The sequence below is a fragment of the Anolis sagrei genome, chromosome 1 (assembly GCF_037176765.1).
Source record: "Anolis sagrei isolate rAnoSag1 chromosome 1, rAnoSag1.mat, whole genome shotgun sequence".
Lineage (NCBI taxonomy): Eukaryota > Metazoa > Chordata > Lepidosauria > Squamata > Dactyloidae > Anolis > Anolis sagrei.
Window position 1 is genome coordinate 275,076,886 of NC_090021.1, and position 23,183 is coordinate 275,100,068.

Sequence of the window (23,183 nt, forward strand, 5' to 3'; positions counted from 1 at the left end):
TTTCCTGTAATTTGAACACATTTCTTTGAGTTCTAAGTCAACAGGGCAGCAGAAAACAAGCCTGCTCCCTCTTCCTTATGACATCCTTTCAGATATTTAAACATGGCTGTCATGTCTCCACTTTTGGAAAAGTGAAACACATAAAATTAAACAGACAACTCATTTTTTAACTCCCTCCCCCCTTTCCCTCCTATAGTGCTTGGTTGATTGAAGTATTGTTTTGTCTTTTAGCCCCTGACTTTCTTGAGCTTAGGTAATGCCTATTTGGCTCTGAAGAATGTCAGTGGGGCATTACAGGCTTTCAGACATGCCCTGGATATCGCTACAAAATGTCTGGAATGTGAGAAGAGCCTGAAGCTGATCCGCTGCTTGCAGTTCTATCCATTCTTGTACAACATCACTTCTTCCACCTGCAGTGGTAAGCAGCTGCTGAAAAAGTCCCTAAATTAATAGCCTGTCCCTGAAACCTGGCCACAGAAACTTAAATCCTTCTATCTGTCATTTCTGACCTGATCTTACTTCTGCTCTCTTTTGTCCGGCAGGGAAAGGGGACACTCCATTTCACTTAGATCTAGCATAGAAAAGTTATCAGAGTCCAAACCAAAACTGTTTTCTTCACTTTCCCTTCACTGCTTACTTTCAAGATGCACTCAAGAGCATTGCTTCTATTGTAGGGCTGTTGAAATGTTTTCATGTTTATTGACAATTTTTTAATCGTTGTGTACCTTCAACTTGTTAACAACTTAGAGAAACACTAAGGCGAACCCATGAGGGGGTTTTCTTGGCAGAGTTTATGCTGTGTGATTTGCCATTTCCTTCATCTGAGGAAGAGTATGATCTTGCCCGAGATCATCTAATGAGTCTCCATGGTTGAGCGGGAATTTGAACCCTAGATTAGACAAAGCACTGCACCACACTGGCTTATTCATTTATTTAGCAAATACCAAGAATCCAGAATATTGTCACTTTAAAATTTTGGTATATAGAAAATGCTGCTATATTCAAAGCAGGTGCTCTTTATCTTCAAAATTTGCAGTAAATACTTGAAAAATTTAAATTCCTGTTTAGATAGAGAAACGAAAAGCATAAATTAATGTTGTGTCCAACACTATCCACTAAAGTTGTAATACAGTGTCACTCCTTAATAAACAGTTTTTTAGATATGTAATCAGGAAGAAATCTTACCCTGAATTAATATATTTATATCTATTTACCTTGTGCACCAACATGTCAGGAGTATCCAAGGCTGAACGGGTATTTTAATAAGTATTTTTTCATGATCTTAAAAAAGGAATGTTGATTTAGGACCTCTACACAAATGCAGGACCTAGGATCTTATTTCATCAGAATTTCAGTTCTCAGTCTCAACATAAATGTTCCACATTACTGTTGCAGAGATGCATTTGAAGCTGGGAGGAAAGATGGGGAGAAATTGCAGTGGGGCTACATTAGCCCATAGTCCTCACTTGTTTATCTCCCACCATTCAGTTGTGCTATTTACTCCCATTCCATTCTTCTTTAGTTTGTAACCTCCATTCTTTTCTTTTTTTAATATCACCAATACTGCTGTTCACACATTTTCAAATCGTCCACTTTCCAATTAGTCTAGAAACAGAACCCAGAGAAACCAGAAATGTGTGGGGCATCCCATAACTGAATGCTGCTTACAAATACTTATTACCCATTCTCCCTAATTATTCATTGTTTCTATCCTTCAAGGATCACGCATGATGTTAAACTCTTACATGTATACATAAATGTTCGTTTCTGGGTTCTGTGAACATGCCAAATAAAAGCTTCCCTATTTGGAAAATGTATCAGCCAAAGAACTCCACCTTTTACAACTGAGAATCACATAACTACTGGAATATGTGCAGTTTTCATCCTCTGTTCTTACATGTCCTTAGAGTCAGATCTATTCTTCTGTTATAGTTTATTATTAAAATAAAACCATGAATAGATTATTGGCTTTATTATATATGAGTCCTGAATATTGCCCCATTCTACATTAGTAACTCTTTCAGCTTTCATGACTTTTCTTGAGAGACCAATGAAAATCCTGTCTAACTTTTCATAAGAATGATGCTTGCAATGCAGGCAGTTTGGTACTAATTTGTGTTCACGTGCATTATATTATTTTGGTTAATAACTTGAGTCACCCCAAAAAGTATTCATGGCATGCCAAAGGGAAAATAACAATGTGGATGCAGTATTGGAATTTTCCATGTTTAGATTATCCCCTCTTTGCTGTTCTTCATATGCTGTGTTCCTTTCTTTTATAGACTACAAAGGTGGGCAACACTTCCGTTCATCTTGTCCATCCCCTGCTAATGTGAGAACATTAGAACTTTGAACATGAGAATGGTGTGGACATTTTAATTGTTGTTTTTTTAGAATGTGAAATAAACATTCTGGTGAATTCAACTTCTTGATATTGATGATGTTGTTTTTTTGTGGGCTTACTTCAGATGCAAAGAAGAAACACTGGGAATTGGCCATCTTGCTTAAGCTTTATTATTTCAGTCGGCTCAAAGGAAAAAGTCAAGCATTAGACTATTTTGTCGGAGGCTTTCATAGCCGAAGTCACTGAGTTGTTGTGAGTTTTCCGAGCTGTATGAACATGCAGCCTGGAAAACTCACTTCATTCCATTTGACTATTTGTTAAAGCTTAAGGGTATGCAGAACTGACTGAACATAAACTGCTGCCTCCTTTTCCTTCTCGGCTCTGTCTTCTGCCAGTAACGAGAATCATGTGGCTCTTCAAAGGCCACTGAAATGCAGTTCCCAGCATTCCTCACTATTAGTTATTCTGGCTGTGGCTCCTGAGGCTTGCAGTCTAACAATATCTTAAATGCCACATGATTCCCACTGCAAGTCTTCTCTGGGAGCAAGAGCAGTCTTCCCAGATTTCAGGTAGAGTCTTTCCAGGCCTACCATAGATGCCGTGGATTGAACCGGGAATCTTGTCCATGTAAAACCCAGACCTGTATATATAAAAATATAAATGAATAGTATAAATTGCTGTGCTAGTTCACCCTTGCATAAGTGCTTTGGGCCCTATGCCTGCCATTACTATTGAATACAGCGGCATGGCAGCTATTGAGATAAATTATAGAAGATAATTTTATATCTATGTTCAGATAGTTTTGCAGTGAATACTAAGACTTCACCCAGCATACAGTTAAATATAAAACTGAGACAGCTGTAATGTACTTCTTATCTTCAAAAAGAAGAATAACTAAGTCAGTTTATTTCCTCTTCCTCAATTCATTTCTTTAGCTGTTAATATCTTGATTTTCCATCAATATTTAGATATTTTAAACATGTTTCCTATGTAAATTCTTAAAACTGTGCTTTAAATATATTGTTTAACTTTAGCCAAGGGGTATCTTGAATTATCCTTCAGAACAAATGTCCATAGCATTATATATCAAAGGTAGACCGGTAAGCATCTGTGTAGTTTGCAGCACACATGCAAGAATTGCCTGTTCTCAGCTATTTAACTGTAGTACCATTGAAATGACTCCCACTTTTTAATGTGCACTACTGAAATGAAGAATGGGGGTGAAGTTGTGGAGAACAAGACCAAAACTGGAGTTATATTGGATGGACTGTGATATCTGTTCAATTCTGATGACTCAGACCAGGTTCGTGGGGTCCAAATTCTTAAATTCTAAGTTAATTATTTTGAACCAGTTTCATTTAGGTGGATCTAAGAATTACAGCAAAGCTAAGGCCTGGTTCACCCTTTTATATAAATACAAAGATAAACCCACCCTACCCACTGTGCTGTGCAATCTTTTTCTGTTAAATGTTACCACACACCTGTTATTTTGAATTGGCACTAAAAAAAAACAGAAAGGGATGAGGAAAGGGATACAGTACCAAAGGTTAATGCTTCTCTTCCATGATCTAAGAATACACACTGCCTATTGGACAAGTAATCTTTATGGTGTCTTCAACTGAGTACAGTACAATTCCCCCCTCCCGAAAATGTACTAGGTTTTCTGTTTCCTCCATGTAAACTACAGATCATCACACTTGTGGAGAAAAGGAATTTGGAAAAGAAGCCATGCCTAATTTATATTCAGCCATTTAGTGAAAGATTTAGTTCCATTTAGTGGGGGGAAAGTGAAAGATTAACACAATTCAAAACAAAGAAGTTTTACACTTACCTATATCTATTTGAAAGTAAGTTATAATGAGCTCAGTGAGGCCCGGTATAAAGACTGCAACTTCTTGCTAAGGTTAAACCCACATGGATGTCATCAAAAAAGTAATGAATAGCAATTGTGTCTCAGTTTCTGTCGATAACATATCTGTATTCCAGATTAATGAGAAAACAATCAAACATTAATTTTAGGGATAGATTTGTAACTGACTGGAAAAACAATTTCCAAGCCAAGTCTTACCTATTTTGGTGCTTTTTTGTATATTTTTCTTCAGCATGGTGGCTGTCATTTCTTTCCAAAAATAAGGTAACTTTGACCCCCCAAATGTCAATGGATTCCTGTTCCATCATCCCTAACCATCACAGCAGGTAGCTGGAGAAGACAAGAATTAGGAGTGTTATAATATATAATCAGTTGTCCCACCCTACTTAAAACCTGAAGTTTTTGTGTCCTGTTTTTCATTCTGTAGCATTCTAATTCTGCCTTTCCGTAGTTTCACAATACATACATGAACAAGGTCATGCTCATCTCAAACTTTAAAACATCTGTTTCTAGAGTGTAGCATGTGTAGCTATATTTGTACCTACTTTAAGCACATCTCTACAAAACTTCTTAAAAATCTATCTTTCTGGTGCCCTCCTATGCCATGGAGGTATCACATTAACTTTTCACAGCACACTTCTTCTGTGTGTGTATTTTGCAATAAAACTCAGATGGCTTCATAGAAAAGATTGTATCTAATTTTAGTGTAGCCAGCTTTTCTTAATTTTAAATTTTATTGTTGTGTACCTTCAGTCATTCTGGATTTATAGCAAGCTTAAGGCAAATCTATCATGGGGTTTCTTTTGGCAAGACTTGTTGGAAGTGAGGGGTTGCCTTTGCCTTCCTCTGAGGCTTAGGGATTGTGGCTTGCTCAAGATTACCCAGTGGGTTTCCGTGACTGAGTGGGGATTTAGACCCTTGTTTCTAGAGTCATTGTCCAACACTCAAACCACTACACAACACTGACTCTCTATTTTGTGAGATTACTCTTTAGGTACAAAGAAACACAGGGATTACCCCCCCCCCCCCCCCCAAATATTTAAGTACTGTTGTTATTTCAGTAGGTTCGACATATTTTTAAAGAAATTAAATCAAGCATAAAGATGTGGGAGTGTCTTAAGTATTAAGTATTAAGAGTACCCAGAACTGACTGAAAATAACATTTTAATACAATGGGTCAGTTTCTCTTCTTGAAAAAAATAAATCACTTGACAAGAACAAAAAATGATGCGTTTTTACACAAGAGCATTTTGAAGAATCTGAACTTTAAAAAATTACAGACTCCTCCATGTGTTGGTTTGGCAGGAAGTTCTAATTTGTAACCCAATGTTTCAAGTTGTAATAAAGCTAGCATGTATCAAAACATTGTCTCCATTACATCTGCATAATTGTATTAAGAAAAAATGTATTGTGTTTGGAAATCACAATTACCAATCCCATCATCCAGTGCTTACTGTCCTATGAAACAAAATCAATGTGTTCAATCAATAGGACAGCCGTATCCTCTTTTCATTATGAGAGAACCATTTCTGTTGATAGGGAACAGGGCTGGAGCTTACACTGTAAGTAGCTGCACTTATGTTTAGAAAACAAGTTCCATTCATACATATCTGCTCATATTGCATTTGGTATACTGAAGAAGATGATCAGTGCTGGTTGAACTGTAAGACCCCTCTCTACGTGTTTTGTGTTGGAATAAGTTGCTTCCTTTATGATCTTTTCCCACATTTAGTGAATGAGTGGCTCAGAAAGGAAAGTATTTAGCTACATTTTAATACCACTACAAGAGAAAGTCGAACTGAGTTGATACGTTTTATGTCTTTTTGAAGACACACAACATATCAATTTTGTTCGACTTTGTACAGTCCTTTGTGCTGAACAAATGTAGTTGCTGTTGTGTGCCTTCATGATATTTCCAACTTACAAATGATCCATTACATGGTTTTCTTGGCATGACTCATTCAGAGACAGTTTGCTTTGCCTTCCTCTGAGGCTGAGAGTGTACAAGTTGCCCAGGATCCCAAAATGGCCTTCCGTTGCTGAGTAAGGATTCAAGCCAAGGTCTTCCAGTATCCTAGTCCAACATTTAAACTACTCTATACTGGTTCTTCATCGAAATGTAACAGGACAAAAAAATAACATACAGCTATTTTACAACTGGCCAGCATACACAATGCCATTTGACTTATTCTAAAAATGTCTTACTTTTGTAAATATAGACAGTTGTATCTAGTTTAGTATTCACTAAAGGGGAATCCCCCAGCCCCAACCTCTCAATTGTCATCCCCTAGTTTGAAGGGTCTTCAGGAAACATTTGAGATGCTAGAACTGCAGTGGGCTTGTGTGTGTATCCACATTACCAATCCTGTGCTTCAAGCTTTTCATGAGAGTCTCCTGACTGTCGTGGTGGATAAAGAGAATCAAACAGCTGTAGTTGGCTGAAGGAGGTGGGTATTCTCCTTAAGAAAGCAATAAAAGTGGCCATAGCAATACAATGGGCCCTTGGTATCTTAGAAGAGGACTAGAGCTCGCACCAGAATATGTGGGTACTTAGGTCCCATTATGTTCAGTGATGTATGAGAATGATGTCCCTTATGTGGCAAGCCACAGATGGTAAAATCCATGGAAGCAGAATCCATGGATATTGCACAGTTACTTCAGACAGAAAACACAGTACAGTGAAATTTTACCTATTACCCTGAAGGAAAAAATACAATGTAATCTGGGAGAAAAGGCAGCTAGCCAGAGAACCCAGGTTTTTGGAATTGACATCTGTTCATCCACACCTGTGAAATATGAAAGATTCATATGTAACAAATGCTATCTTAGCTCAAATTCATCATGCTTTTCATTCACTTTCCGTAAAGTTTATGACAGTCTTTCAAGATCAAGTTACAGCTTCACAGATGTGAGTCTGACAGTTTAAAATATAGCATTGCAAGAAAAGCAAAATTGTATTTATGAAAATAAAGGAAAAACATTTGTTTTTAAAACATGATAGATGCTCATTGGTAACGGTCTTATGAGAGCCAGCATAATGGAGGGTTTGAGCATTGGACTATGATTCTGGAGACTGGATTTGAATCCCCATTCTTCCAAGGAAACCACTGGGTGATCATGGGCAAGGCACAGTCTCTCAGAAGAAAGCAAGACAACTCCTCCTGAACAAATCTTGCCAAGAAAACCCCTCAGAAATTATTTGAAGGCATACAGTTGCAACATTCTGCCATCCAGACTGATATTTGTGGTTCATTTGTGGTTGTAGAAGTCTATCACTTAGGCCTGAACACTAGCAAGTTTGTGTTATTCAGCTTCTAAATAAGCTGGCTTTCTCTCTTTGGAATCAGTGTGTCAACTACATAACCTGTTCTAGCCCTGAGTGCATCAATGAACTGAAGAATATTTTCATATTTTCCGCTTTGACTTTCAAGAGAAACTGAATGCTGCTGTCAAATCTGAATATACCTTATTTAGTCAAATCTAATGCTCACCTTTTTTGGCTAAATTACATAATCAAAAGGAAGATGCATATTAGATTCAATGGTGAGTTAAGTGCGCATGTAAACCTACCAACCTCAGCCTGATTAAGGGGTACAGCTTTCCAACTGGCTTCATTCGTGAGGCCTTCAAAACTGAAGGGGAGGTTTTGAAGCCCTCATGAATGAGGCCTTAGTTGAAAATCACCACACATCTGCCGGGCTACGACTTACCCTTGCCTGTCAGCTGTTCTGAGGCCAGCAGCAGAATGGCCGAAAGGCAAGGGGATGCTGTGCATTCCATTCGACAATCTATTTCTCTTTTTTGCAATGTGCACCTTCAAAATTGAGGCGTCGATTACAATAAATGGTGCATTATATTAAGCAAATATGGTTCAGGTCCAAGCTATTTGGCTGACCACACCCCTTTGTGCAAACTTGCCAGGTACCTGAGAACTTCAGGAGAGACCCTTCTTAGCTGGTCCAAAGAACTGCAGCCAGGTTGCTAACTGGGGCTGGTACAAGCCTCCTGTTGCAGCAGCTTGACTGGCTGCCAGTCTATTTCCAAACACAATTCAGAGTACTGATTATGTCCTTTAAAGCCCTCAGCAGTTCAGGTCCAGGTTATTTGACTGACCACATCGCCTTGTACAAATCTGCCCGGGCCCTGAGATCTTCAGGAGTGGCCCTTCTCTCAGTCCCACCTCCATCTCAAGCTCTGTTGGTGGAAATGAGAGAGCAGGCCTTTTCAGTGGCTGCCCCTTGACTCTGGAACTCTCTGCCCAGGGAAGACAGAATGGCCCCCTCCTTGCTGTCCTTCTGGCGGCAAGCTAAAACCTTATTCAGGCAGGTTTTAAAAGATGAAGGTGTTTAAGATCTAGTCAGGGGGTGCTGTGGTTTTTTACTTTGAATATGTTTTAATGGTTTTTACAGGGATTTTTAAAAATACTTTTTATATTTAATCCTGATTCAATGTTTGTATATTTTAAATTGTATGCTGATGCTTTTGTGTTAAGCTGGTTTGAGTATCCTGCAGGAGAGATAAAGTGGAGTATAATAAATAAATGAATAAATAAATAAATGCGGTATATTCAGGGGCCTTAAGTTAGTCGTTTTCCCCTTTGCTATAAGGTAATCAAGGTGATCTAATCTTTTGTTCATTTCAGCATGGGATTGTCACTAAAGCAAGACCAATTCTGGGTCCAGGCCATTGGCAACAAGTTGCTTTGTAAAAGATCAAAATAATATGAAAGTTAGGAAAATTTTAGTAGGGACTAACTTGGCTACCATTACTCTGGTTTGTTCTTGTTACAGACAGAATGATTCATATGTAGAAGCCAATATTGGTGTATTTTGAAAGTGGCTGGAGAGTGGTTCTTCCTTACGATAGCTTGCTCATTTAAAAAATAACATAGCGTGCAAAAATAAAAAGAACAGCTGAAATAAGGATGAGAAGCCATTCACACATAATAGGTTCGCCAAAAAGCCACCAACGTTTTGAAGGTGTGTGCCTTTCACTCTCCTGTATCTTCCAAAGGACATCAAGTTATTTTTGAGGCACTAATTGAAATTCAGGGCACAACACCACGTAGCCTGCTGCTCTATATGTAGCATCAGAATACCCTGAGAGGCATTGCAAATAGCATTTCCTAGTCTTTCTTATCTGCTGACGATGTTGGAGAGTTAAATTTAGAAAATCATCTTCCATGTTGGGCCTCGTTCCAGGCACTGCTGAGAACATACTGTGGTCTCTATTCACGTCACAAAGAGAAAATTCTGTTGTATCCAGTAAGAAGAGAGGTGTGACGACTTTTAATAATAGCAGCCCTGCTACCAGCCTACCTATCATTAATGGTTCAATTGTATATTTTTGAAGGGATTGGGGGCTTCTTTTCAGCAGCTCAGTTAGATTTTCTGAAGAGGTGGGCTTTATGTACACAGTGTCCAGTTCGTGCTACATACTGTTCATATTTAACAGACAGACATTTGTCCTCATTTTCCTTTTCATGATTTATTTAGTGATGGTTTATATTTCATAAGGGTAATTTTTAGTGCTATGTACACTCGAAACAGAGCATATTACGCAATGATCAGACCTTCGTTTGCGTGCGATATTTTGCCACTGCTTTTTTGTTAATGGGGAAAATATCTCACAAGAGGAGAAATTTCAAATAAGGAACATTAAAGATAATTTCTTGTAATATGTAAATCCAGTTTATACAGTTAGGCACAATCGGCATGAGAGGGACACTATAAATTAACCGCAAATCTACACAGAGAAATACTGGTTTAATATCAGCTTAGTGAACATCTTGTTGAAATTTATATAATAAACTACTTATTGGAGCATTTTAAGCCATGGTCAGAACTTGGAAAAATTATTCTATAACTTTCAGCATTCCCTAATGAGGCTGACTGGAAAACTAGAAGTTGTAGTCAAAACAATTCTTTCAAGCTCTGCAATATGTTTACTACATATATCTACCAATGTAAATGAGTGAAACTGTGTATCACCTGCTAAGGTGTCCTACATTTCATTCTTACATGCAAGGAGCTCATCAAATAAATTGAGGGGCATTCACTAAATTTGCTTTGCATAATTTTTTTCTAGAATTTAGGTGTTTGATACATTGTGAAAATCAAATAGGATAACAAAAGCAAAGTAAATACAGGAAAGGTGTACTTTACACTTAGAGCTACCATATATCATTTATTTTAAGTAATATCTTTTATTTAAGGACCGTAAAAGCTCATTCAATCAGAGCATTAAAAAGAATGCCAAAAGTTGTGCATTTTAAGCATGCTGACCTCAAGTTACATGCTCCTTCTCTGTTTGTGATTGTGTGCCACATTGATTGTAAAGTAACTCAATGTAGGAGTGTATCTAGAACATCAAAATCAGTATTGGGGAAGAAAATGGACTAGTCTTGTGCTAATGTGAGATTTGTGGTCTAATACACTACTTAGTGTTGACACAGTTTCTTTAAGACTACTAATGAGGGTTATTATTGATGTCTGAGACGGGATGTTGTGTTGACCACAGGTTATTTCACAGCAGTATATTGATCACTTGGTGACTAGCATAAAATGATAGCTTTCATGTTTGAAAGAATCATCAGAGTACTAATATAATTTCCAGAATGATAACCCAATAAAGTTTTCCTTCTCTCTCACTGTTATCTAAAATGTAGAGCTTTTCAATAGCATAAAATGCTCCAAATTGTCAGGTGTACGGTTGTTGAATAAAGTATATGCATATGAGTCAGCCTCTTTTTAATTTAAATCTGCTGCCTTTTGTCTTTTTCTTGATCTCGGTGAAGAGCAGTGGTTCACCTTTTCTATCGTCATATTAGTATTTGGAAATTCATGCTTCAATGCTATTTTCTTAAAAATATATATGCTTAGATATTTCATATCTTTTCTAACCAAAAACATGGCCAATCTCCTTGATGATTTATCATCTTTTGATTAATTAAACATCTGCAATTCATTGAAATTTATTACATACTGCCCCTGGCCACCAGATTACAATCTAAAAAAACAGTGAGAAAAAGAAAGGGGGGGGGAGTGCAAGCTCTGTAGCAGCTCTTCCTTCTCTAGTCAGTGGAGAGGCAGTTAGTCTCACTTTGCCATTAAGTTTTGCCTTGAAAGTAGTGGATAAATTAGTAGAAATGCTTGACTTCCTGATGCTTCAGTGCAAGGGTGAGCAAATGCACAGGGGGGCAGTGGTTGACTACGCCCCCCAACCTCCCCTCAAGTTCCGTTTTCCTTTGCCATCCTTCTCAATATGATAGTAGAAATTGACATAGGTGCCTCTATTTTCAGAAAGACTGCCAAGGAAAATGTAAGTATTTTGGGGCAGAATGGGGTCCTGGAGTACTTGTATTGGTGGGAATGTGTTTTCATGCATTTGAGAGATTTTCTGTGGTTTGAGAGCAAACATTGCACTGACTGTTTTTTGTTTTACATGAAAGCTTTGAAGAACTCGTTGGAGGTTTCAAATGATACAAAAATGGGGACTAGCTCCTGGCCTGCCCTGTGCCCACTCTGTTTTAGTTATTGGTCCAACAATCCTTTGGGCATGCTGGATACTAACTCCGCCCAAGAGTTGAAATCACACCATGTAGGAGGGCAGAATTTCAACATGCCTTAAGATAAAGCTGCCCAAGGCTATTGGTCTTCAGGCCGATGGCAAAGGCAAAACATATGTCCTTTCTACTCCGTAGTCCCAGGGTAAGTGGCAGATGGACTAGATTATTCTTCTTGGCAGTGAGGGAGGAAGCTAACTCCCTGCAGCTGTTGCTTCTCTTGGCTGAATGATGAGACCAAGTTACTTAGCTTTGCCTTATGTTGTTTTCCCAATGCCTTTTCTTGCTAACGCATAATATTAGAACATGTTACGCAGAGATGTTCAAAATAATTCAAACTCAATATTACATAGAATGTTTTATTCAATGAAGCCAAAAATTGATAACAAACATAAATGCCTTGATTGCAGTGGTATCGTTCTTTTGAGTTATGTTCAGTTTGTGATCTTATAATGAACGTCTTCCATAGCTAAGTTACTTCCTACAGTTATTAAGCTGAACCCATGTTTGATGTAATTAATGTGGTACATGTTGTTAGAAGCATCACACATCCAATATTTGAGATCTCATTGATAGGAAACCAGAATGGTGATACCAAGAAGTGGCTCTCTATTATTCAACCACCCACATTATTTTGTAAGGATTCTAAACCTAAAATTGTTCTGCTTTCTAAGTATAACAGAACTTTGATTAGTAATGTGGTCTGGTATTTTGTATTTTACTTTTTCACCTTGGGGGCTTCTTTCATCCTTTTCTATAATGTTGCTTTTATTAAAAAAAAAATTCTCTCCATATTATTTATGCCCCTTTTGTCATAATGAAAAGGTGGATAAAGGTTCTGCCTCTTAAGGGCATCACATTAATAGAATACACCAAACATATTTTGAAGTCAGTCTGAATCAGATGTCAGTGGCAAGGACTAATTTCAGCATCCAAGTCCAGTCTTCACTATCTCCTATGAATTCCACACGAAGCCCTATGCATATTGCAGACTTAAAAATATGAAACTAATTAATTTTTTAACAAGTAGGGGAGGAAAGAGAGGACTGTAGAAAGAAAACATGAGGCTAGGATGTAGCACTTAAAGCGGAAGGAGACATCCAAGACAAATTTCATTGGATAGCAAGTGCTTTTAATAGTATATAAAGTTTGGCTATTTTGTCTTATTGCTTTGTTAACCTGTCTTGGAAAATACATTCAGATAATATCATTATTCTCTTGTAAGTAGAATCCCTATCTATGTCTTTTTTGTTGTTGTGTGTATGTATGTATATGTATATATTTGCCCCTCCCTAAATACCAGTATGTAGCCTACTTTAAATAGGATGCTAAATCTTCATTTCATCAGATTTCACTAGAGGCAACGGATACACCTTCTAGGAGGATGTTTGTCAGGGAGGAGAACACATGTTCCATATAATTATCACACAAATGGTTTCACTACTCTACTTGCACGTGCGTACATTTTTAAAAAATAACACTTTTCCTATTTTTGTGCTTGTTGTCACAGACAATCAAGCAGGTGGCTCTTTAGAGGTTGACTGTTCTTTGAAAATAAGAAAAGGTGTTCATGAACATCTGTGTAAAAGACATGTACAGGGGAATCAGCAGGGAGTTCTGGTGCATTATATTTGTTTCTATTCTGACATGACAAACCACCTTTGTGGATTTTTGTTTATGAATTCTGTGGCCGGAGTAAATCCATGTAGCTCTTTGGCCTATAAACAATTGTGAGCTGCACCATCAGTTTCAAGATTACTTGGAGTTACTGTAATGGAAAGAAGTGGTATTAATCGTGAACATCACCACTCCTGATGTTGGCCACTAGAGGAAATTAGTACTCCACAGGAGTGACTTGCCTCTGACAGGGAGAAGTTTTTCCTGGCAAAAGGGTCTCCCACATATGGGAGGCTCCTAGGCTATTTGTACATAAAAAGCTGATTCTGTGCTCAGTGGAAGCAAGTTCAAGTCAGATTGAGTTCCAAAATTGTCAAAGGTACTCTGTTACCATGAAGGGGAGTCTACTCCAGATCAATTTCATGAAATAGCTGGAAGCTGGCATGGCCTATTCCTTTGTAAGTAATGGGAGCTAAACTCCCCGCAGAACCCACCCCCCACCAATCTTCTGAGAGTGACCGGTGGGGAGGGGGGCAACAGCTTCAGGCTTAGTTGGATCAAGCCAGTCAGGCTTTGGATGAGACATTAAATACACTACATAACATTCTCAACCCTGCTTCATTTGTGTTCACTCTTTTTTGTCTCAGTACATTGCCGAGCCGATTTTTAATTATCAAAATTTACCCAGTGGAAGACACTTGTAACATTCATGGTATTTTGTGTCTAGGAATTAATGATATGCTAGGTGATATTTCAGCCTTTAAAAATCACTCTTATTGAGCTGCTTTTGCAAACTGCTTTGGGTATTATCTTCATTTTCAAAAGCAGTTGCTTTATGCCAGGGGACAGCAAGGAGCACAAATTATTTATATATATATAAATAGAATCATGTAGTTGTGTTCTTGGTTATGTAATTATTTCTCATTACTATCCAGGGCTTTTTTTATGGCATTTGCTATATACAGTAGAGTCTCGCTTATCCAACATAAACGGGCTGGCGGAACGTTGAAGAAGTGAAAATGTTGGATAATAAGGAGGGATTAAGGAAATGCCTATTAAACATCAAATTACCTTATGATTTCACAAATTAAGCACCAAAACATCCTGTTTTATTACAAACTGACAGGAAAAGCAGTTCAATGCACAGTAACATTATGTAGTAATTATTATATTTACGAATTTAGGACCAAAATATCGCAATGTATTGAAACAGCTGCTGATCTGGAGTAGAGGCAGGCTGCATTGGATAACACAGAATGTTGGATGAGCAAAGGCTGCACTATTTCCTAGAGAGTTGCAGAGGACCTTAAAGTTCCAAGGCCCATAACACAGAAAGTATCCTTCACACATTACACTTCCCAAGCTTAGATCACATTATTTAATTAATTATAGTTCTGGGTTGCTTTTCACCTGAGCTGATTTTTAGGAACTCCATTAAAATCAATTAAGAGCTACAGAATCCTGACTGTGCAGTATTCCATATGCAGAACAAAAATGCCCTCTTTGACCTGTGTTTGTGTCAGTCAGCATATCCCATCTAAATATGCATAGTTATCAGATAGTCCAAGACAAATCAAGCATGGAAAACAAACTTCATACTGCAAAAGAAAGAAAGAAAGGGCATGAAAAAGTCCGCAGCAATTTTACGATGGGTTTTGACATTCTACTTCAATCTAATATACCAATGAAATTATATATCTTGAGGGCTGACTCTGAAGACTTTCTAAAGATTGGAATTCACTTCATCAACAACCCGCCAGTCCAAAGACATTCTTTAAATTTCAATACCAAGAATGTTTAACTGTGAAATTAAATTGGTAAAATTGTCATCCATTTCCATATTCGGATTAACTAAATGCTGTAAATTTGATGCTCTTCTACAACTCCAAATATATTAAACCTTGGGCTGCAGTAAGAGTAAGTGCTGGGTTGTTGTAGATTTTTCGGGCTATATGGCCATGTTCTAGAAGCATTCTCTCCTGACGTTTTGCCTACATCTATGGCAGACATCCTTGGTGGTTGTGAGGTCCGTTGGAAACTAGGAAAACTGGATTTATATATCTGTGGAATGTCCAGGGTGGGAGAAAGAACTCTTGCCTGTTGGAGATAGGTGTGAATGTTTGAATTGGCCACCTTGATTAGTATTTGATGGCCTGACAGGTTTTAGGTGTGGCTTGTTACTGCCCAGGGAAATCCTTTGTTGAGGAGTGATTAGCTGTCCTTGATTGTTTCTTGTCTGGAATTCCGCTATGTTTGAGTGTTGTTCTTTATTTACTGTTATAATTTTAGAGTTTTTTAATACTGGTAAAAATACAGGGGAACTCCAGTCAAGAAAAAATCAGGGACAGCTAATCTCTCCTACACAAAGGATTTCCTCAGGCAGTAACAAGCCACATCTAAAACCTGTCAGGCCATCAAATGCTAATCAAGGTGACCAATTGAAACATTCACACCTACCTCCAACAGACAAGAGTTCTTTCTTGGACATTCCACAGATATATAAATCCAATTTTTCTAGTTTCCAGCAGATCTCACAACCTCAGAGGATGCCTGCCATAGATGTAAGCAAAACATCAGGAGAGAATGCTTCTAGTACATGGCCTTATAGCCCAAAAAAACTACAACAACCCAGTGATTCCGGCCATGAAAGCCTTCGGCAATACAAAGAGTAAGTGCATTTAATGTTTTACTCTTCAGTATACAAGAATAGAATTTTAAAAGGAATGTTTCTGTTAACATTCCAAGGTGTCACCCATAACTTTTCTTCTGATAGTATTATTATCATCCAGAAACAACTGGGGGCTCTCAATGACAAACAGTGCTGTTTCTTGACTTTATTTGGTAGCATTGCACAGTAGTTATATATAATAATTTAGACAATGTAGCAGGAGTAGCCCTGCAGTAATCACATCTACATTCAACGATTGGAGATAAGTAGTTACTAGTTTGTTAAGCTATTAACACATATGAGTTTTTTCTTAATGTGGCTTAACTCACTGAATTCCCTGATTAATGCTGGAGTTAATCTTATACATTAATGAGTTCATTATTTATAGCATGTTAGAATCTGTTGGGCATCTCCATCTGGCAGACTGGGAGTAACAGGAATGGTTAAAGATTGGGACTGGAACATACCTCCAGTGTTAGACATGTTAATTTGCTCGCTGTAGATGAAACAGAGAGCATTCTGAAAACCTATCCAAAGAATATTTGGGAGTAGATTACGAATTGTATTCAGGAGCAATTGAAGAACTATGTGGGGTTGGGAAGGAAGAAAAATAGACATAAAATAGAATGATGGGATGGTTTGTATTCCCTTTCCCTCAAGCAGCCACATCCCTTACTGTATGTCTAATCTGTTACACCTGTTCCCACCAACCACATTCTTCTCAATCCTCCTCTGGATTGTATCTAATTTTATTGTATAATAAACAATGAGTCTGAGTACCCTTCGGGGTGAGAAGGGCAGCATATAAATGTCGCAAATAAATAATAAATAAATATTATTTTGCGTGAGCTGCAGTGTACCCATTTGTCATCCAGTAGTGTGTTTATTGTTGTTTATGCAATACTAGGCACTTGATAATTCAGTGGAAAGTTTTCCTCATGTTTCCAAAACACAAATTCCATGTCTCCCACCTTCTCCGCCTCAACCCCCTCCTATTCCGCTTTTCACCCACTCCCTTCTTCAACAGATCATAAACACTGGTCACTTTGATAAAGTTCGAAGTTTTAAGGGGCAAGTGAGCAGCTTATGTGTTATGGAGGGAAGAGAAGATTGCTGCAGATGAGAGACAAAACTTAACCAAACAGGCAGTGAAATTGTGTTCCTAAGGATAGCATTTCCCAAAGTAACCGTTTCTAGCTGCGTTGAAGTACCAACATCACCCAGCAACAAATTATAATGTGGGCTTTTGGCAGGTGGGAGGGATTCCACATCAGGAAAAGCAATCTTAAAATAATAAAGACCACTTTTGAAAATAATAGTAATAAAATTTACTCAATTCAATTCTCTGCAAATCCTATTGTTTATCCTGGTGTATTCAAACAGGGAATCAATAATGATAACTTAACATATTATGTGATTTTCCATCATTTATGTTAGCAATACTGAATTTCCCAGTTTCTAACATTTAAGATTCAATTCTCAAACAACATTTCAAGCTCTGTCTACATCTGAGTGTGTGTGTAACTGTGTATCTTACAGGCCACTGTCACGGAAAGGGTCAAGATGTCAGCCATACCAAACAGAAGTACTTTGACATGCAGGACTCTGATATCGTATTGATGGAAGAAAATCTTGAGTCATCTCCAGATGATTCAACAGATCTCATTCACAGCTCCACAAAAGAGTCATCTTCTTTGACCTTAGAGAGTAAGTGAATATTGGAATAACTGAGGCGGTAAATATGATCAGTGTTTCTCTTCCCCCCTCCCCACCCTGAACAATTTATATCTGTTGTGTACTGAGCCAATCAGTATATCACTTATGTTTAGCTACACTCATCCCTCCACATTCACTGGGGTAGGAGTTCAGTACCCTTGTGAAAGTGGAAATACCATGAACTAAAAACCACCTTTTTAACCTAAGAGAACATCTCTATTGGAATCTCTAGGTCCTCCACTGGGAAACTGGCCATAAAATTGTACTGAGGGTGCTACAAATGTCTAGAGAAGTGTTCTCTACAAATCTTTAAGTCCTCCAGCACACTTGTATGATCAGACTCTGGGAGAAGTTGAGGAACCCTCTGAATATAATGGAGCTGGTTGGGCAGATGGCAGCAGAGAGAGGGAATTGTCTACCATGCTCTTCCGGCAGTTCAAAGACCCTTGCATTCACAGAAGGACTTCTTCCATGGATGGAAGGACTCCCAGTTCTCTAAAGTTCAGTTTTTCAGAAATGCTCACTTAATAGTAATAAGAATGATATTATACAGCTAATAGTTAGTAATTACAAGTGTAGCAGTAAATGTAGCTAAGCAAGCAAAAGTGACTCACATCACAATTCTGTACATGAGACAAAGATTCACAAATACTTGACTTAAGACCACAATAAATTCGTTTTTTTTGCTTAGCAAATTGAAGGCAGAAGCGTAATGTTTCCTTGCCTGCTTTGGAATGACGTCAGAGCATAATTCAACTTTTGATTCTCCATTACAGGCACTGTTATTGCTGAAAGCAATGGCTCAGAAGAGGTGGAAAATTTGGGAGATGCTCAGATGTCTGAAGAGATGCTAGCCTTAGTAGATGAGTTTGAAAACTCTTGGCCCCTTGAAGGCTTTGAAGGGGCCCTCGAAGTGAAAGGCCATCGGATGGACCTGCAAGGAATCCGTGTTCTCAAGAAAGGTTCTCCAGATGGACTAGCTAGCTCCTGTTTTGGAGACTGTGGAGATGATGACGATGATGAAACTGAGTGGGTAAGAACTCTCATCAGCAAGGTCTTACTGTCCCCGCATGTCTCAGGTCCTGTAACCTGTCTGGAAATTGCCCTTCAAATCAACTTAGTCTGCAAGAAGTCAGCTAACTCTTCATTCTTAACAGCACGCCTGCTATATTTGGTCCTCTTACCCCCACATGTTTTTCTTTGACAGATCACATTCCAAGTAAAACGTGTAAAGAAACCCAAAATGGAAAGTGTAGATCTACAGGAGCCTTCAGGGAGAAATGGAGAGGAAGGACTGAATGGAGAAAATGACAATCTTTACCAAATGGCACTGGAGATCAGTGGGCCAAAAATACCCTCCCCTGGGCCACCAGGTAGTAATTTCAGGGTGTTTTTGTTTTGTTTTTTCAAGAACAAGACTGGAACCTTTTTCACAACTTTTCTTTCACATATCAGGTGACTTACAGTGAAAGATTACATGGGTAGATATTATGCAAGGTAGCCTACTGTCTCAGAGTGCTGAATACAATTTACTTCCAAGTTGATGTCCACAAATTTTCAGCCTCTTCTTTGGAAGCAAGCAAAATTCGGTACCAGATGAACAATGTGATTTTATCTAATCACTTAACTTCTGTTTTTGTGTAATTCTCCTACTCTTTTCCCATTATGAACATGTACGCCATCAGCCCACTCACAATTTGCTTATCACCTTATGCCAAAACACAAAATCTAGGCTAAGGAACCTTTGGCTTGCTAGATGGTGCATCTCCAAGCAGCTCTGCTCAATGTGGCAGTGATAAAGGGTTGTAGGTTTAGAATCATAGAATAGAATCATAGAATCGTAGAGTGGGAAGAGGCCTCATGGGCCATTCAGTCCAACCTCTTGCCAAGAAGCAGGAAAATTGCATCCAAAGCATCCCCAACAGATGGCCATCCAGCCTCTGTTTAAAAACTTCCAAAGAAGGAGCCTCCACCACACTCTGGGGCAGAGAGTTCCACTGCTGAATGGCTCTCATAGTCAGGAAGTTCTTCCTAATGTTCAGATGGAATCTCCTTCCTTGTAGTTTGAAGCCATTGTTCCACGTCCTAGTCTCCAGGGTAGCAGAAAACAAGCTTGCTCCCTCCTCCCTATGACTTCCTCTCACATATTTATGCATGGCTATCATTTCTCCTCTCAGCCTTCTCTTCTTCAGGCTAAACATGGCCAACTCTTTTAAGCCGCTCCTCAACAGGCTTGTTCTCCAGACCCTTGATCATTTTAGTCACCCTCCTCTGGACACATTCCAGCTTGTCAGTATCTCTCTTCAATTGTGGTGCCCAGAATTGGACACAATATTCCAGGTGTGGTCTAACCAAGGCAAAATAGAGGGGTAGCATGACTTCACTGGATCTAGACACTATACTCCTATTGTTGTAGGCCAAAATCCCATTGGCTTTTTTTTTTTCCACAGCAAAAACTTGTTTAACTTGTTGTCCACGAGGACCCCAAGATCTTTTTCACACGTACTGCTCTTGAGCCACATGTCCCCCATTCTGTATCTTTGTATTTCATTTTTTCTGCCTAAGTGAAGTATCTTGCATTTGTTGCTGTTAAACTTCATTTTTGTTAGTTTTGGCCCATCTCTCTAATCTGTCAAGATAGTTTTGAATTCTGCTTCTGTCCTCTGGGGTATTGGCTATCCCTCCCAATTTACTGAAGTCCACAGCTACATCCACAGCATTCCCCGCATCTACCCAGCTTGTAACTATATCGAAAAAAGAGATCAGATTAGTCTGGCATGACTTGTTTTTGATAAATCCGTGTTGACTATTAGCAATGACCGCATTCATTTCTAAGTGTTTGCAGGCCACTTCCTTAACAGTCTTTTCCAGAATCTTGCCTGGTATCGAGGTGAGGCTGACTGGGCAGTAATTGTTTGGGTCATCCTTTTTTCCTTTCTTGAAGATTGGGACTTCATTGGCCCTCCTCCTATCTGCTGGAACTTCTCCCGTTCTCCAAGAACTCTCAAAGATGTTTACCAATGGTTCCGAGATGACTTCCACTAGTTCCTTCTATACTCTTGGGTGTAGTTGATCTGGCCCTGGGGACTTAAACTCGTTTAGATCGGCCAGGTATTCCTGGATGACTTGTTTCCCAATTTGGGGTTGAATGTCCTCTAGTCCCTCATCTACTCCATCTTGCTGTGGTTGAAGATTACTTTCTTTTTGTGAGAAGACCGAGGCAAAGAAGGCATTAAGTAGTTCTGCCTTTTCCCTACCCCCTGTCAGCATTGCCCCATCTTCTCCTCGAAGAGGCCCTATTGCCTCCTTGTTCTTCCTTTTTATACTGACATAAGAAAAGAAGCCCTTTATATTGGTTTAAAATCTTAACACTTGAAGGGCTAATGTTTCCTCACCTCTGCTGAGTCAAAACTCTCACAAAAGCTTCCAGTCTCCTCCTCACATGTTGATTGACTGTGGTTTAGCACAGGAGTAGGCTACTACTAACCATTGTCCATGTTGATATGAAGAGTACTAGGTTTCTCACTCCTCAAGGTTATCTCTAACCACAGTGTTTGAACTTCTTGCCTTTTATGCTGATCACCAACACAGTAGTTTGGCTTCCACTGCTAATGTAGTAGTGTTGTTGTTGTTATAGATTTGTTTGTACATAACAACAGAGTACACATGCTTATTAGATCCTGGGATTTGTCTCTAAATATCGAGCTGTTCCCAAGGGCCTAGGATATTAGAAGTATTTTCACAGAATATGCGTAGTTCTGAAAAGTGCTGCCTTCTGCAGTGTATGGATTGACGGTTCTGTCCAAATTAAGGATTTTCAGGTGCTTTTTAAAGTTTTGTGGAATGTTTCCAAGAGCACCAACTACTATTGATAAAATTGTTGTTCTCTTTTGCCATAGTCGTCCAATTTCAATTTGTAAGTCCTTGTATTTCATGATCTTTTCCAGCTCTTTGTCTCTACTCTACTGTCTCCTGATAATGCATGGTCTATAATGAAAAGCTTGTTTCTTTTCTACAACCGTTATATCTGGTGTGTTATGTGGCAAGTGTTTATCTCTTTAGATTCTAAAATTCCAGAGTATTCTTACTCCTTTGTTTTCTGTGGTCTTTTATGGCTTGTGCTCATTCCAGGTTTTCCTGCAGGTTTTACTGCAGGAACCTTCTTGCAAAGGTTCCAGTGCACCATTGCTGCTAGCCTGTTGTGACATTCAATACAGTCAGTCTGGGCTATTTTCTTGCAACTACAAATGAAATGCTTCACTGTCTCGTCACTCTCTTTGCATAGATGGCACTTTGAGATTGTAGGACTTTTCAATTCTTGTTTTTATTGAATTTGTTCTTAAGGCTTGTTCTTGTGCAGCAAAAATCAGGCCATATTATTATTACTGTTGTTGTTGTTATTATTATTATTATTATTATTATTATGCTTTTTCTCTCTAAAAAAGAGAATCAGAATGACTCACAATAAAACCAATACAATACAATGAAAGCCTAAAAATATACAAACATTAAAATGAATTTAAACATGTATTATGTTAATACCACCACTTCTAGCTAAGCCCTTCAACCCTAGCTGTTTCAGTGAGCTATCCTCCCAAAACAAAAACAATGGAAGGAATTTCCGTTGTTTTACTTGTAACATTATTTACTATTTTATAAACTTTTTTTACCTGCTCTTTTCCAGGAAAAAGGAGAGACTATCGCAGCCTGGGCTGGCCAAGTCCTGACGAGTGCCTCAAACTCCGCAGAGTAGAGCTTACTACAGTAGCCAGCACATGGCTAGCTGTTTCTGCTAAAAATATTGAGTGAGTATTTTTGCTATGAACAAAACTAGGTCAGCACATAAACTAGGACAGATATGTATAGCATAAAATATCCTTCCTGATAAGGTCGTACACTGAACGGTGACTATACTGCAGGTAAACTATAGCCTTTCACCCACTCTGGCAGTATTATTATTGGAGCTAATAATGTCATCCATATTAATCCAAGCTTATTCACCTAATAGCCTCTAATGTCAGATAAGTCATCATTTGCCAATAATATCTTCTAGCCGTTGATAATGCTATCATCACGCATTAATTGACTAATTCAGAAATGATCTGGAATCAGGAATGAGTACTGAAGTAGCTAAGCCACTTCCACCATCACCCCAAAATTGGAAGGATTCCAGAAACATTTCTCCAAAGCAGGCAGACAAATCGCAAATGCCGTTTTCAATATACCAAGTACAGAGGAATTAACATATATTTATGTTATTGGAACAGATTGTGGTTGCCTCAAAGAAATAGAGGGATTGTATTGGCTAGATAGACGATACATGATTTCACCATTTTGTACTTATTTTTTTATTTATCGTGTCATCAGCAACCATTGTATTACAATTCCAACAGAGCAAAACAAA

At 38.5% G+C, this 23,183-nt stretch overlaps 1 protein-coding gene across 1 annotated transcript in view; it reads left to right on the forward strand.

Annotated features, from left to right (window-relative positions):
* TTC17 (tetratricopeptide repeat domain 17) overlaps positions 1-23,183 on the forward strand; it is an 81,151-nt gene that overhangs the window by 32,579 nt on the left and 25,389 nt on the right. Inside the window, exons 16-20 of the mRNA XM_060764547.2 lie at positions 232-418; positions 17,603-17,770; positions 18,556-18,812; positions 18,987-19,152; positions 22,464-22,584. Coding sequence (XP_060620530.2) covers positions 232-418; positions 17,603-17,770; positions 18,556-18,812; positions 18,987-19,152; positions 22,464-22,584 — 899 coding nt within the window. The remainder of the gene's footprint in view (positions 1-231; positions 419-17,602; positions 17,771-18,555; positions 18,813-18,986; positions 19,153-22,463; positions 22,585-23,183) is intronic.